The sequence below is a fragment of the Marmota marmota genome, unplaced genomic scaffold (genome assembly GCF_001458135.2).
Source record: "Marmota marmota marmota unplaced genomic scaffold, marMar, whole genome shotgun sequence".
In the NCBI taxonomy this organism is placed as follows: Eukaryota; Metazoa; Chordata; class Mammalia; order Rodentia; family Sciuridae; genus Marmota; species Marmota marmota.
The window spans coordinates 3,938,685-3,954,148 of record NW_026000026.1 but is presented as its reverse complement, the minus strand read 5'-3'; the positions used below and the strand labels follow the sequence as shown (position 1 = coordinate 3,954,148).

The 15,464-nt window shown below is 47.4% G+C and overlaps 1 protein-coding gene across 1 annotated transcript; it reads left to right on the top strand.

Annotated features, from left to right (window-relative positions):
• The first annotated feature begins 9,575 nt into the window (after window positions 1-9,575).
• On the top strand, window positions 9,576-15,064 carry LOC107156710 (WAP four-disulfide core domain protein 5). The gene is made up of 4 exons (XM_048810725.1): window positions 9,576-9,755; window positions 13,648-13,788; window positions 13,872-14,012; window positions 14,404-15,064. Exons 1-4 carry the CDS (start codon window positions 9,674-9,676, stop codon window positions 14,406-14,408), a joined length of 369 nt encoding a protein of 122 aa, XP_048666682.1. The 5' UTR covers window positions 9,576-9,673; the 3' UTR covers window positions 14,409-15,064.
• The last annotated feature ends 400 nt before the right edge of the window (window positions 15,065-15,464 follow it).

Sequence of the window (15,464 nt, the reverse complement as noted above, 5' to 3'; positions counted from 1 at the left end):
ATAAAAGCCCAGGTCTTTAGTCCATTCTCTGTTACATGTATGAATGAGGCTCTGGGTTCCATCCCCAGCATGAGATTCAGGAGCATGCCCCTAATCTGCTGGGCTCTAGGGAGGGCCTCATGGCAAGTGGCATCACTGGGGTGGGAGCACACGTAAGGGGGGGGGTACATGCAGAAGAGATATGCAGGGAGTCGCTGGCTGCCTTAGAACAAGCGACTCTTGAGGGAGGTAGTGTGGCCCCACCAGGCCTGCACTGATTACTTCTAAAGGTGTTGCTCCCATCGAGTTACCTTCCACCAGGCCCTACCTTTTAAGGGACCACCACCTCTCAATATCTCCACGCTGGAGACCAGGCTTCAGGAGACACACACACAAACCACATCCAAAGCATAGCACAGTGTATATTTAAAACTACATGAAAATCTATGGGGCTTCTGGATCTCCTTCCTTCTCTTCTTTACCCCACCCCTCAATCTTGCTGGGGAATCCCTTAGGGTCTGTAAAAAGCATGCAGTTCCTATTTCACATTGGATTTTTATTAATTCTTGCACTTTTGTTTTTCTGATAGATTTCTCTTTATCTGACACTCAGATTCTCCCTAATCAATCCAGAAACACCTTGGAATCAAATTTTCTGGGTTTGGCTCTCATGAAGGGCAAGCACATTATCCTAGGGTTGAAGAACAGGCTGTTTTTGCTACTATTTTTCTGGTATTGGTATTGGTGGTCTTTCCACTTGATGATTTAGGACTAGATTTGGAACTTTGGGTTGGATATGGAGCAGGACATATCATAGTTTCTAGAGTATGTTAGGCCCTAACATTTAAGCATAATTAATTAGTAAAGAATTCTCTGTGGTTCAGCTCAGCTGCCCTGACGTTTAGCTTGGAATTGAGCCCCTAAGCTTCTTAGGAATAAAGTGCTTCAGATTTCCTCACTTTGTAACTCTCTGCCTCTGACTTCTTAAAGGATCTTAATGGTAGCAAAGGTATGGGAAAGTGGTCTTCCAAAATTTTAGTGTCTGTAACAAATAAACAAATTTTGAAAAACTTCTTATCCCCTATCATGTTTTCAATTGCCATCTATTATTTTTATAATGATCGCATAATATCAAGGGATAACAATTTTAAGTACATTACAAATATTGTCATTTACATAAAATGGGTATCTCCCCCAACCCTTCTCAGTATTGGGGATTTAACTCAGGGACACTTTATCACTAAGCTACGCCTTCAGCCCTTTTCATGCTTTAAGAGAGGGTTTTGTAAAGTTGCTAAGACTAACCTTGACTCTGGGATCCTCCTGCCTCAGCCACCCAAGCTGCTGGATTATAGGTGTGCATCACCATACCTGGATCTTATTTTTGATTTTTTACTGTTTCTTGTGAAATCTAATTACCTTCTTCATTTGATAGTAATTTTTTAAAAGTTCGTTCTTTGCCCACTTTCTGCCACTTCTCCCTCCTTCTCGTCATTTCCAGAAGTGTAGGTAAAGGAGTTAGTTTGGGATCCCTAAAAAGAAATGTTCAGATATGATTCTAGAATCAAGAGTGTGTTAGGGAGGATATCTGAGAGGGAAAATGGAAGGAAGACAAAGACCTCAAGGAGAACTGTCAGCCCACCATGCGGGACTCCCTGGGGGGCAGAGGGAGGAGATGAAGAAGGGTTATAAAGAAAAGATGTGGGGGGGCCAGGGTTGTGGCTCAGTGGTGGAGCACTTGCCTAGCCTGCATGAGGCTCTGGGTTTAAACCCTGACACCACATAAAAATAAAAACAAATAAAATAAAGGCATTGTGCCCACCTACAACAACAACAAAAGAATTTAAAAAAGAAAAAGAAAAGGTGTCAGAAGGCCCAATGTGAGCCAGATTGAGCAAGAGTATTTTGACTGAGGTCACCTATCAGAGGAGCCCCCTGTCCCAGGAGGTGGTGTGTCTTAGTGTCTGGCCACTCAGTCACTGGCTGGAAGCACCCTGCATGGCCTTGGTGAATACATTGGGGAGGGTGCAGGGGACAGTAGCTGTGGTGTCTATCACTCACCTCCAGGCAGCGGGAGGTCTGGGCGGTACATTTCTGTGCCCGCCACTGTCCTCAGCCTCCGACCACACAGTTACCTCTCCAGCTATGGTGATGAAAGCTGCTTAACCTCAACCCTTTGAGTTCTTTTTGGCGGTCCAGGCTCTGGAATTTAGCAGGTATATCTCCAAAGAGCTGTCCCAGCAGAAACTCTGCCAACGTGGACTTCAGGGTACAGAGGTGGGGTGAGATGAAGGAAGACAGTCACACTTGTGTGATTCTGCAGGCAGGAAGCCGCTGGTGGAGTTACTCAGCCGATAACATGCCTGGTCCTTGAGGAGAAGGGAGGAATGACCTAGGATGGGCAGAGGACAGCAGCAGACCTGCCTCTGCCACCGAGCCCACAGGCGCTGGCCCAGAGAGTGTGGCCCCGGGTGGGCCCACCTCCTCAGTTCCAGAGGGCAGGGACACTACTGAGACGGACCTAGAAGGTGTGGCCACCATCCCTGTTGGCTCAGAGAACAGAGCCTGGAAATGCAGGGAATCCTTCTGAAGCCTGAAAACCCAGTGGAATTTGCCTGCTGAGTTCTGGGCGTCTCTGAGACAGAGGAGTCCTTCTCTTCCTTCTGATTTACCACTTTTGCAATGTGAGCTTCTATACTATTCTTTTCCCATCATTGCATTTTGGAAATAGATAACTTGTCTACTTTCAGAGGTTCACAGATGGAGAGGAATTTTGTTGAAGATTGACCATATCCAGAGTATCATACCTGATTTAGACGACATTCAATAATATTTTCTATTTAAATTTGATTATGAAATGGGTTGAGTTGGGGAGATGTTGGAGTAGAGTATTTTTTTGTTTGTTTTAACTAGTTACACATGACAGTACAATGATCTTGACATATCATACATTTGAATCAGATGGGATATCATTTCTCATTTTTCTGAATGTACAGTTTGCAGAATTACATTGGTCATGCAGTCATGTATATACCCACAGCAATAATAATGTCTGGAGTAGAGTATTTTATATGCCAGAAGGAAATAAATCTATGGAGGTGAGAGGGTGAAATTATGGGTTAAGTTGGGGTTGCCCCACAAAAAAAAAAAGAGATAATTATTGAAGTAATTAGTAAAGAAAGAGCTAGATTTGGCCACTATGCAAGGTGTACATATTTCAAAACATAATGTTGTACACAACAAATATGTATAATTTTTATTTGCCAATTGCAAGCAATAAATAAATAAATAATCATACACAGGATTTTCTCCAACCACAATGAAGTGAAAATAGAAAACAGTAACAGAAGGAAACTGGAAACTTCACAAATGTATGGATATTAAAAAATGTACTTTTAGGGCTGGGGATGTGGCTCAAGCGGTAGCATACTCACCATGCGTGGGGCGCTGGGTTTGATCCTCAGCATCACATAAAATAAAATAAAGATGTTGTGTCCGCCGAAAACTGAAAAGTAAATATTAAAAAATTCTCTCTCTCTCTCTCTCTCTCTTTAAAAAAATGTACTTTTAAATAATCAAAGGGTCAAAGAAAAATGACAAGATAAATTATAAAATTCCATGAGATGAATTAAAATAAAAGCACAATACACTAAAATCTTTGGGTTGCAGTGAAAACAGTTCTGAGGGAAATTTATAGTTAAAGATGGTCCCAAAAAGAAAGCTCTAAATCAATGACCTAAACTTACACCTTGAGCAGCAGCAAAACCAAAGCCACAGAAGGAAGGTAATATATAGCTATGAAAAGATACAAATAAGGAATAAAAAGTAATAGAATCAATGAATTCAAGAGAAAGTACCTGGAAAAAATGAATGAAGTTGGTAAATCATTCGCCAAACAGATCAAGAAAAAAGAACTCAAATCACTAAAATCAGAAATGAAGATGGGGACATTACTACTCGTCGTACAGTAATAAACAGATGGCAAGTGATTACTTGGACATTGACACCGACGCACTAAATACCTAGAGAAAAGGAAAATCTCCTAAAAACATCCATCCTAACAAACTGACTCAAGAAGCATAAAATCTGAACTTAAAACAAGTGAGAGACTGGATCTGAAATTTAAAACCTCCTTCAAAGGAAAACCTAATGAAGCTGGGCTGGGGCAGGAGGATGGCTTGAGCCAGGAGTCTGAGGCCAACCAAGGCCCTGTCTTAAAAAAGAAACGAAAAGAAAAGAAAAAGAAAAAAAAAAAGAAAAGAAGGAGAAGCCTTGACGGACCAGATAGCTGAGTTTTGTAAATTCTACTAAACATCATGAATCCTTCTTGAGTTCTTCCGAGAAACAGGACCAGAGGGAACACTTCCTAACTCATTTTGTAAGTCCAGCATGACTGTGATCTAGAGCTAGACAAAAACTTCACATAAAAATAAAACAAGATCTCTTATGTTTTAAAAAGTCTTCAATCTCATGACCAAGTGAGATCTATCACAAAATCCAAAGTGTGTGTTCAACATATGAAAACCAAACAATTTTAAACAGCACATTAACAGAATAAGGAAAAAAACTCCACAATAATCTCAGAGCCAAAAACTACCACCATAAAACAAAACAAAACATACCAAAAAATAAGCATTGACGAAATCCAATATCTTCTCATGATAAGAACACTCCACCAACTAGGAATGCACAGAAATATCCTCAAGATGATATTGGGCATTTATTTATTTTTAAATTAAAACGAATAGTATACCCAATAGTGAAAGACCAAACCTTTCCCTTAAAATCAGGAACAAAACAAGCATGCCATTGTCAGCACCATTACATTGCACTTGAGCTTCTAGCCAGAGAGACCAGGCAAGAAAAACTAATAACAGGCATTCAACTTGGAAACCCTCCTGAGCAGGCTGAGGCCTTTCCAATTTGAATGTCGTTATTTGTTTTCTTGCCTGGTGTAGACAAAGGTGTCAGGGAAGGTCCTGGGGACAAGGAAGAATGACTAAAGACTTTCCAGCCTTATTATGAAAGCTGATCTCAGTGACTTGAGTCTGTGGGGGATCCAGGTAGTTCTTCCTTTTACCTCAGGGATACCAGTTGTGATTTGAAAGTGACAAGACTCAGCCTTCCTCTTGTTTTCCCTAATAAAATCCAAGGCTGTTAGGTTATAACCACAGTTTCTTCAACTAAGACATGAGAAGGATGTACTCAGGATGAGGGTGAATTATTCGTCCTGTTAGACAGAGAGGCGGGTCTAAAAGCTTTTCCAATGTGTAAGGAACCTATATTCTTTATCTGTGTGTGGCTGTAATTTCCAGTTTTTGTTATTTTTTTTTTTATTATTATTATATGATTGTTTTTTTCCGACAAAAGTGTTTTCCCCAAAGGAAACCTGGTCCACATGTCCTTTTCTCCAGTGTTCAGCCCTCCACAGACGCTGGCTCTCCTCCTCTGAAGTGCTCCTTCTCACCCTAGCCAGTGAGCCCTCCTGGGGACAGGAGCCCTCAGGAAAGAGGCCTCAGAGAGCTGCCTTGCCCTTCCCCCACGTGAGAACCCAGCCGGAAGTCACAGAGACCGGAAACAAGCCCTCCCCAAACATGAATCTGCTGGCACCTTGATCTTGGACTTCCCAGACTCCAGACCTGTGAGAAATAAGTGTTTGTTGTTTATAAACCACCTGGTCTGTGGTAATTTGTTACAGTCGCCAGAACTGACTAAGACAACTTAATAGTAAAGAATTCCTATTCAACATTATCAAAAAATATATAATATGCCTACCAATGAACATAACTAGATGCACACAGAAATTTTCTGGAAAAAAAAATAACAACAACAACTGTAAAACTCTGCTGACATTCAGCCTATTTAAGTGGATGAATAGGCTGAAATTTTTCATGATAAAATGGTTTTTAAAACGTTTGCTCTTCCCAAACAGGAAACCTCCATGAGGTAAAGATGTCTATCCTGTTTTTTCTCATTTGCAGAAGGTAGAGAGAATAAGGATTTTAAAGGGGGTGGAGAATCTCATGAAAATAGAAGGGAGAACAGTGAATTGAGAGGGAGGGATGTGGATGGGAAAGGGGAAGTACTGGGAATTAAAATGGAGCAAATTATGGTATATGCTTCACTGTTACATATGGCAATAAGGCACTAATAAAAATGTAAAAAAACAAAAAGGATGTCTATTTGGTCAACATAATTTACATGTGAAGTGTAATATAATCAGAATCAAAACCTAATTAAATAATTGATTTAGGTAATTATCCACAGTTTCCAAATATTTGCAGGGTGCTACATCATCATGCCATGGTGTATTTGCTCTTCCTAGATGGGGAGACACAGGTTTACAACGAGGGGATTGGGGGGCAACTACAAAAATACCTTCACTTGTCCTCAAAACACTACAAATGGTCCAGTAGGTGTCTGCTCCTCCTGAGGGGGTGGAGGCCCACAGCACCCAACACCCGGGAGGATTCTTGCCCAGTCAGCGTGACCTCATAAGCTTCTAGAGCCTCACATGGGTCAACAGAAATACCAAAGACAGGGAAGTTGAAAGACTCAGGAGGAAGCAACGTGGGACATTCTAAGGGACCATTCATCTGTGTCATGAAACACCTCCGTGGTCCACAGGAAGAAGAGGGAGGGAGGGAGGGAGGGAGGGCAGAAGCCAGCAGGAGGAGCTCTTCCCGATGACAAGGGGGTCAGGGACATCAGAGCAGTGCAATGAGTGTACAGAGCTAGGGGTGGATTCTGGTGCCAAGGACTTCGCTAAGTCACTTTCAGGGCAATAAGAAAACAGCAGAGCATTAGAAGTTAAGAACTCCTGTTTGTTTTGTGGGGTGTGAGAATGATGTTGTGATTATGCAAGAGAATGTCTTTCTTCTTGGCCATCCATGCTAAAGTATTTATGGCTAAAATATACGACGCATTGGATTTACTTTAAAATATTTCAGCCAAAACAGGAGGCATTACAAAATGTTCATTATCCAATCTGGGTGATGAGCATGTCGTATAGAGTTACTGTTCCTTTGTGCATTTTTTGAAATATTTTGTGATACATTTTTTTTTATGATAAAAAACAGTGGACTTATTTTTGGAACTTCACAAAATGATCATCAGGTTCATAAGGGAGAATGAAGTACTGGTGATGTGAATCCTGACAATGCAGGCTAGTGACCAGTGATGGACACCTCGTGTCACTAAAACACACTGGGGGGGGGGACAGCAGTAATGGGGAACAAGAATACACAGTCAAAGGGAAAGAACCAAAACCCAGCAACGGCCCCTTGACATATAAGAGTTTTTGATAAAGTTCTGATTTCTAATCAATGGCAAACTTTTGAATTATTTACTAAAGGCTAATGGTACAATTGCCTAATAACTTAGGAAAAAAGCATTTTCTCTTTCACATGCTCTGCCGTAATAAATCTCAGATGGATTCAGAATTAATAGGTTCTCCAAACATCACAAAACAAAATAAATATACTTATTGGATATCAGAGTTAAAAAGGCTTTTTAGCACAAAAATAGAGAGAGAAAATATATATGGAAATACTGATTTAACTATCCCCAAATTTAAAACTTTGGTACCAAAAAGAAAAGAAAGAAGTATTTGCAATAGAGGATTACAATAAGCATTTATCAAGCCACCTCATTTAATCCTCAGAACTACCATTTGAAAATATTGTTATGTCTGTCTCTATTTTATAGAATAATAAGCTGAGGTTTGAAAAAAAGTCATTCAGGTAAGAGATTGGTGGCACTAAGATTTAAAACCACCTCAGCATACATCCAACATTCTGACCAACACCACCAAACCTGCCACTCATGTATGACAGACAAGCAATCACATCCTTAAACATCATGTTTAGAGACTTGAAAATGTTCACAAAATCATCTTCATCAAAAAAGCATTTCTTCAACGAACATGTTGTTTATAATCAGAAAAAAAAAGTATGTCCATAAGTGTTTTTCTCCAAAATAAGGCTGCCAAGGAGATGCCAGATTCTTCCAAAAGTAACCTCAGGTCATAGAAGGCAGAGCCCCTCTTCTTCCGAGAGCTAGGAAGACAGCGTGAGGAATTCCAATTAAGTCCAAGGAAGAACTTCCTGCCTGGCTGCTCTGGACTGGGAGGGAAGGGTGAGCTAAGCCCTGGAATGTCACCTTCCTCTCTCAGGGTCAGCTGAAGTATTTCCCTGCTTTCAACACCCAGATGCTGGGGATGCCAGAGCGGAAGTCCCAGCTTAGTCCCAGGAATCAGGTGTGTCTTTGAGGCAGTTCTTTCTCATCTCTGGCTCACGGTTTCCTCATCTTTCACATGGGAGGGCCGGGAGGAGGGACCTGAGCTCCCACAGAGCTGGTGGATCCACTGGTCAATGTCAGCCTCTTCTCTTCCACCAAATGCAGGAGCCGTTATCAGGGGCTACATGGATCGAGATTTCACCCTGATGAAAACTAGGCTGGGGTCCCTGAGTCAGATGACATCTGCTCTGGCCCATGAATACAGCCCCAATGAAGCCTTGCTTCATCCGTCCCCTCTGCCACACCAGCCCAGGCAGAGGGCAGTTCTACCAGATGTCACTGCAAGTGATCTCACAAAGGTGGGGTGGCCTCTCTCCCCACAGGGACCCAAAAGGGGAGACTGAGGCTGGCCTCCTTCACCTGCCAGCCTGGGCCAGCTTCTCTGGCAGGAAGCTCCGACCCCAACCCTAATGCTGTCTCCCTTCCTAGGAATCCAGAATGAGCAAAGCCCCCGTGTCAGGCAGAACTAACTTCCGTCCCTGCCTAAGACGTTGCTGGAACTCTGAGACTGTGGAGAGCCAGGAAAGTGGGGACCTGACTCATGCTTCACCCTGAATACTCTCGGCCAAATTCAGAAACTGTAAAAGTAAAAAGAACTTTATTTGGGGTCTTAGGAATTGCAAGTCGGCAGACCTGAGTTGAGAGCTGTTCGTCAGAGGCACAGGTTCAGAGAGCTGATGTCGACGTTCTGAGGAAGGCAGGGAGTTGGGGACGGAATGGGCCGGCGGTGCTCCTGTGTTACAAAGTGGTGAAGCCCCTTTGTAGAAAACTCCTATTAAATGCTAAGAAACAACGGGGGCTACATGACCAAAGAAGGTAACAAAAGGGTGTATATACTTGGTAACAAGGTCCATCAAGCAAGAGTCTGAATCTTTTGCTGTGCATCTTGAGTCTCTGGGCACAATGTTATCACCTGGTCTTTCCCAATATATACTCCAGATGTCTGAGGTCACAGGGTGGAGGTGACCAGCTCTCACAACTCCAGGTGGCAGCTTAAAAACCTGCATAAGTTCCGCTGCCTCCCAAGTCCATTCTCTCAACATTGCTTCCATCACCATTTCCCTTTCATTTCACAACACAGGTAGGATCAACCGCAGCTCAGAGAGGGATCCCGAGACTTGCCATGACCACAGCCAAGTCAGGGATACAGGCAGGACTGGGTCCAGGTCCCCCCACCTGTAGGATCTGGGCCACCCTGCCTTTAGTTCTTGCACAAGCACCCCTGGCCCTGGGCCCTGAGCAGTGGGTGGAGCCAGGGTGAGGGAGACCCATGTGACATCATCCACCCCCATGTGACATCATCCTCCCTTGACTCAGCTGCTTTGGCCTCCCGGGGTTGCAGATGCTAATTTGGGAGCTGCTGGGCCCTGACCTTATTGGATGCCAGCAGCAGAAACATGGGGCTCTGGAGTTTCCTCCTGGTGGCTCTCCTGGCTCTGGGGACTCAGCTGCCTGCCGCCTCTGGCTGGAAGAAGGGAGGTGAGGTGGTGAGATCCCTATTCTCTAGGCCCTGGGTGGTTTTTGCCTCTCGAGGAGAGTAAGGCTTGGTTTTGGGGAGGGCAGGCGATGGGGTGCGTGTGTGTGTGTGTGTGTGTGTGTGTGTGTGTGTGTGTGTACGTACACCCTGCTTAGTGGTTCTGGGAGGCTGTGTTTTCATTTGTGCATTTTTGGCGCGTGTCTGTGTATCTCGGCTGGTTTCTCGGTGCTGGTTGGCGCCATCTACGCATCTGAGGATGTACCACAGCACGCCCAAGCCCGCGCGTGTTCACTGCAGAACAACTGCATCGTGTGTGTCTGAGCTGGGGTTCCTCTTTGGGGAGGGAACCTTCCAAGTCTGCCACTCCGCGAGTCTTTTCTGCCCCCCCTCCCAGCTCCATTTGTAGAAGGGCTTGAGAGTTAAATAGGGAACGTGGCTCGTGGGATCTGGGATATGTTGGGAGGAGTCTCTGTCGCTGCCTCTCTTCTCCCTCCTGCACCTCCATGCCCACTGGCACCCCCAGATGAGGCTGGGGCTGAGGCTGCCTGTTGACAGGGGAGGGAGGTGAGGGTGCTGGAGCGGCTGGACTGGTGCCTCCTGATCTGGGTGAGGCACTGCTCCCTTCTAGTGGAATATAGGTGACCTACATTCACCTGGGCAGCCCTGGCCCTGCCTTGGGGGGAGGGGTCAGTAATGAGGACAGGTCCCCTCCTGCAGGGGCTCTGGGAGCAATTGCCTGCATCCACTCTGCTCTCTTTAGCCTAGATTATGCCTTCCTTGGAGGCACAGGTCCCTGCCGGAGGAGGGAGCTGATGTGGGGAGGAGGGTGCTCAGAGTCCTTGGGTCGAGGAAGGAAGGAGGCTGGTGGGCCAAGGCCAGTCCGTCCACTGTGGTTCACGGCGGTCACCACACACCTCCTCTGCAGTGTGTGAGGTGGCACTACATTGATTCCCATTTTGCAGATGAGGAAACCAAAGCACAGCGGGAAACCGCTTGTCCAAGGTCCAAGACTCTTTGTCTCAAAGGTGACATCTGAGTGAGGTCGGGGAAGTCAGAAAGGCTCACCTGCTGACTCCTGTGAAATGGGCTCGTGCCTCTCTCTCAGGAGCACATGGTGCCTTGAAGAGGGTCAGGTACACAGTAGGAGCAGCATAACTGGGTGATTTGGAGGAGGGGCTGGGGGTACCAGGAGGACATGTCCTGATACCTCACCTAGCTGCTAAGAGTGGGAGCTAGCACCAGCAGAGCCCAGGCCAGCTCTGGGCCTCTGGGTGTGGCCATGTGTGATGCGCATGTCTCCCCAGTTCACCGCATCTCCTCCTTCCCTGGCTCCTCTCCAGGAGACCTCTGCCCGACTCTCAGTGGACTTCAGACAGTGGAGGAAGGTGGCAGGGGTGAGGGAGGGGAACCTCAGCTTGACGTCTGTGGAAGACTGGCTGCCTCTGCTTAGGGGAGCCCTGGCCCTCACTCAACTGTCTGGATGTCTCTGATCCAAAAGCTGGGCGCTCTCCCCAGTGGACAGTAAACGCCTAGTTAAATGTTTTTAGTGGTTATGTGGTGCCGGGAACATCTGGGTCTATAGTTCCATACGTGTGATCGTGAATAGATGTCTGTGGTGTATATGTCACTGTGCTCGCATGTATGCATGTGCTGTATATTTTCATGCATAACTGTGCATTATGAATCTTTCTTTATATATATTCATGTGTGTAGACATATATGTGATTGTATATTTATAAATCTGACTCAGTGTATGTCCCATTTCAAATGTACATGTGTGACTGCCTGCATTTATACATGTGTGTGTATTAATATTAAACTATCTTGTGCATGTCTGAATGTGTGTGTGTGCATGTGTTAGGTTGAACCACATAATGTGCTATTTTTTGTAGATCAAAAAAAAGTTGAGTATCCGCAATCCCAGATGGCTAAGCCTACGGCGAATTGTGTATATAGATCTAAGTGCTTGCACACTGGGCTGTGTATCTACACGAGTGTGTGAACACATCTGTTGACCTGTGTGCTGCTGGCTGAGTCTATGCACCCACAGTGGACGCATCTGGATGACCACCTGCATCGACACGTTGTTGCTCAGAGTGCGCATGTGTGAACAGGAAGGTCAGGAAGGCAGAGCCTCTGTGGCCGCCCAGAACTGCCACCTGTCTTTGTGCCCTCCAGAATTTAATGCCCAGCTCACACGGTGGCTGTCATAGTTCTTCCCACTTGAGATGCCAGCTCTCAGCCCCCTCCCTATCAGTCTGTTCCCATCCTGGCCCCCCTCAGAAACTCTGCGGCCTCTGTCCCCTGACATACCTGCCTGCTCCCCACTCCTGCTTTCCTGCTCTGAGTTCCCTTTGGCCTGAGCGCCTCCAGCCTGGGCTTGTGAGTTAACGCTGAACCCTGGCACCTCAGACAGTCTCCAGGGCCCCTTGGGTTCCCCTCTCCCCTCCCCCTGCCACCCACCACCAAGAGAAGCTAATCAGACTCCTTCCCAGGCTCAGCCACCCTTTCTCCAGCAGGGGGCAGCAATTCGATTTAAACCAACTCAGTCTAAGGAGGCATGAAGCTGATTTTGAGCACTCACTGTGTGAGAGGCTACCTACTATGTGCAGCCAACACCCAGGCAGGTCAGAGGGGGAAGGGTGACCCAGGTGACAGAGCCTTGAATCCAGTGCTGTGGGAGCTCCGGAACCTTTTCTCTGAGGCTCGATTGGGTTGAAGACCTGGTCCAGCCCCATCCCTAGGGCTCAAAAGCATCCAGAGCAGGTCCCAGAGATCAGAGGGAACTGGCCGCAGGAGTCCTGGCCCAGGACTGTGTGGGTCTGGGCCAGTCACTGTCCCTTTCAGACCTTGATTTCCTCTACCCAGTGGAGGAAGGTACTGATCTCCAGCCTTCTGTGAAACCTGGAAATAGCCAGAAATATCCCAGAAGAGGGGTCAGGTAAACTCCAGGACCCTACATCCCACAGCCGCCTGGAGGGGCACCTCCAAGACACTTAGTACCTCTGGACCCTGAAGCCTCGCCACCTGCCACAGCGACAAGCACGCAGTGCAGATGTGGCCATGGTGGCTATGTGACAATGCAGCAGGCTGGCAACAGCCAATGTGCATGACACCGGGTTCCCTTCAAGTCCTTTCTTTCAGACAGTCACTGAGCCCCTAGTGTTGTGCACCAAATGCTGTGCCAGAGCTCACAGGGAGCACAGCAGAGCAGGCAGGTGACAAGTCCCACTGCCTCCAGCTGATGAGAGGCCCAGAGTCCGGGTGGGGCTGGAGAAGCAAGGTCTTCTGAGGATGAAGTGTTTCAGAGATTAATGAGTTGACCAGGTGCTCTGAGTGGAGGGGACAGCACCAGGCAAAGGTGCAGCCGCAGCAAGAGCCCTGCAGACAGAAGGAGCCTGGAGCCCATCAGGGGCCACTGAGTGGCAGAGCAGGGTGGGTGCACGCCTTAATCCCAGCAACCTGGGAGGCCGAGGCAGGAGGATTGAAAGTTTGAGGTCAGCCTCATCAACACAGCAAGACCATCTCAAAACAAAAAGGAGTGGGGATGAGGCTCAGAGGTAAAGTATCTCTGGTTCAATCCCCAGTCCCACCCCCAGCCCCCAGAAAAAAAAAAAAGTGGTAGAGGATGAGGCCAGGGAGAAGAGAGGCTAGCCTAGCCATAACTTTATTGGACACAGTGGAGACTTTTAACTTTCTTATTTTCCCTATTGTTATGCTGCCTGGATCTCCAACCAGTCCTGGGGGAAAAATAGTGGTTAAAAATAAATAAATAAACTTCTCAAAGGACGGGCAAGGAGTAGGGGACACCGAATTCAGATGTGATTTCCGGGTCAGCACTTGTTACATAACCTGAGCTGCCTCCAGCTGCAAGATGTGGGTGTTCTCTTACAGAGAAGTGGGGAAGCTGCCCGCCCGATGACGGGCCCTGCCTCCTGTCAGTGCCCGATCAGTGCACTGGTGACCGCCAGTGTCCTTCAACCAAGAAGTGCTGCTACCGAGCTTGCTTCCGCCAGTGTGTCCCCAGGGTCTCAGGTCAGTGGCCCCTCCGCCTTGCTGAGCACCAACCCCCAGCCCCAGGTGGGCACCTCGGGCTCACGCCGGCCCCTGTGTTGCAGTGAAGCTGGGGAGCTGCCCCGAGGACCGGCTGCACTGCCTCAGCCCCACCAGGCACATGTGCAGCCAGGACTCCGACTGCATGGGCAGGAAGCGGTGCTGTCGCAGCGCCTGTGGCCGGGACTGCAGAGACCCCGTCAGAGGTGCGCCTCCTGGGGACCTGAGGCAGGGCCTTCCTTCCCTCTGCCAGCCCAGCTCCGAGGTTTCCTTCCAGTTCAGCAAGTTGAACCAGAGACCTCCCCAGAAGCCAGGGCCTCTCTGGCCAGAACTGGGGAAGTGGCTGGGGCAGGAGGAGCCCTGTGAGTATAGCAGAGGAACTGGGGACCTTGGGTTCTCTTCCTGAACTTGCCACTTCACATGGACCACATCCTGAAATGGCTCTGAACTCCAGTTTGGCCTTTGGAAGGGGACGGGGGGGTCCTGCCTTAGTAGCAACCAGGGCTGGGCTGGTGGGGTCTGGATGTGGGGACAGAACCCAATGCTCAGAGCTCTGTCATGGACATTGCGGGTTATCCCTTCTTCCTCTCCCCTCAGGCTGATTCTGGCTGAAGACCTACAGTTCTGCAACTCAGGTGGGGTTCCCGGGGACGCTGGCACCCACAGCAACATCTCTCCTGGAGGCAGTGTCAATCTTCTGATTAACTGACCTGCTGTCACCGCCCTGCAACCCGTGGCCTCTGGTTTGTCCTCCTGGATGCCAAGGTCCACAGCCTGAAGTCCCAAGCACTCCTCTTCGTCTCCCTAGCACCCGCGGCCACTGCCACACTGAGCTTCCTCGCTTCTGAGTCCCAATCCTCACGTCTCTGTACGTTCTGTTTCCTCCACCAAAACGCCCAACTCAGGCAGGCCTGAGCCCACCTGCAGCCTCCAGATGAAGTCCTCGCAGGATTTTCCAAACGATGGTCCATTCGTATATCTTTTCCCAGTTTTTGCCACACCTGCAAACCAGCACGGTGACGTCTCACATGCTGCCTCTACTGTGGACCTCATGTCTTCTTTAAATCACCCACTTTAAACTTATTTCAAAAGAAAACTAGATATCACTGCTCTAAATGAGAGGCGCAAGATCACTGGCCACAAATAGAATGTAATTGTGAAAACAAATACAATGAAAATAGTTCAGGTCCATTAAATTAAATCATGTCCAATAAATCAGATTATTAAACTCGAGCTAGATACGGCCACCCGCCAAGACTGAACCGGAAGCCTGCTCCCCGTCTCTGTTTTAATAAATGGAGATCAGCAAGGGTTAAAGAGATGCCAAAGACGCAGATCTCGAACTGAGACAGCTCCCTGGTGTAATCAGGATCGAAAGAGCAGCACGGTCTCACTCCAAGCCAATGTTGTGCAGTGTGGCGTCCAAGTGCTCATTAAGATCATTGTGGATTGCCCCACGTTCAGGGGAGTGTCGTCGGAGCAGCTGGGACGCCAGCTTTATGGTGGCCCTGTCCTCAACCCTGGGCTGGGCTTCCCTGGGGCTGGTCTGTGGTCAGGGCCTGCTGAGGGTTTCCTGTAGGGAGAAAGGTCAGTGCGGGGATGACAAGAACATCCCTGAACCCAGACAGTTGGCTTCTGACTGTCTCCTCCCCAGGACT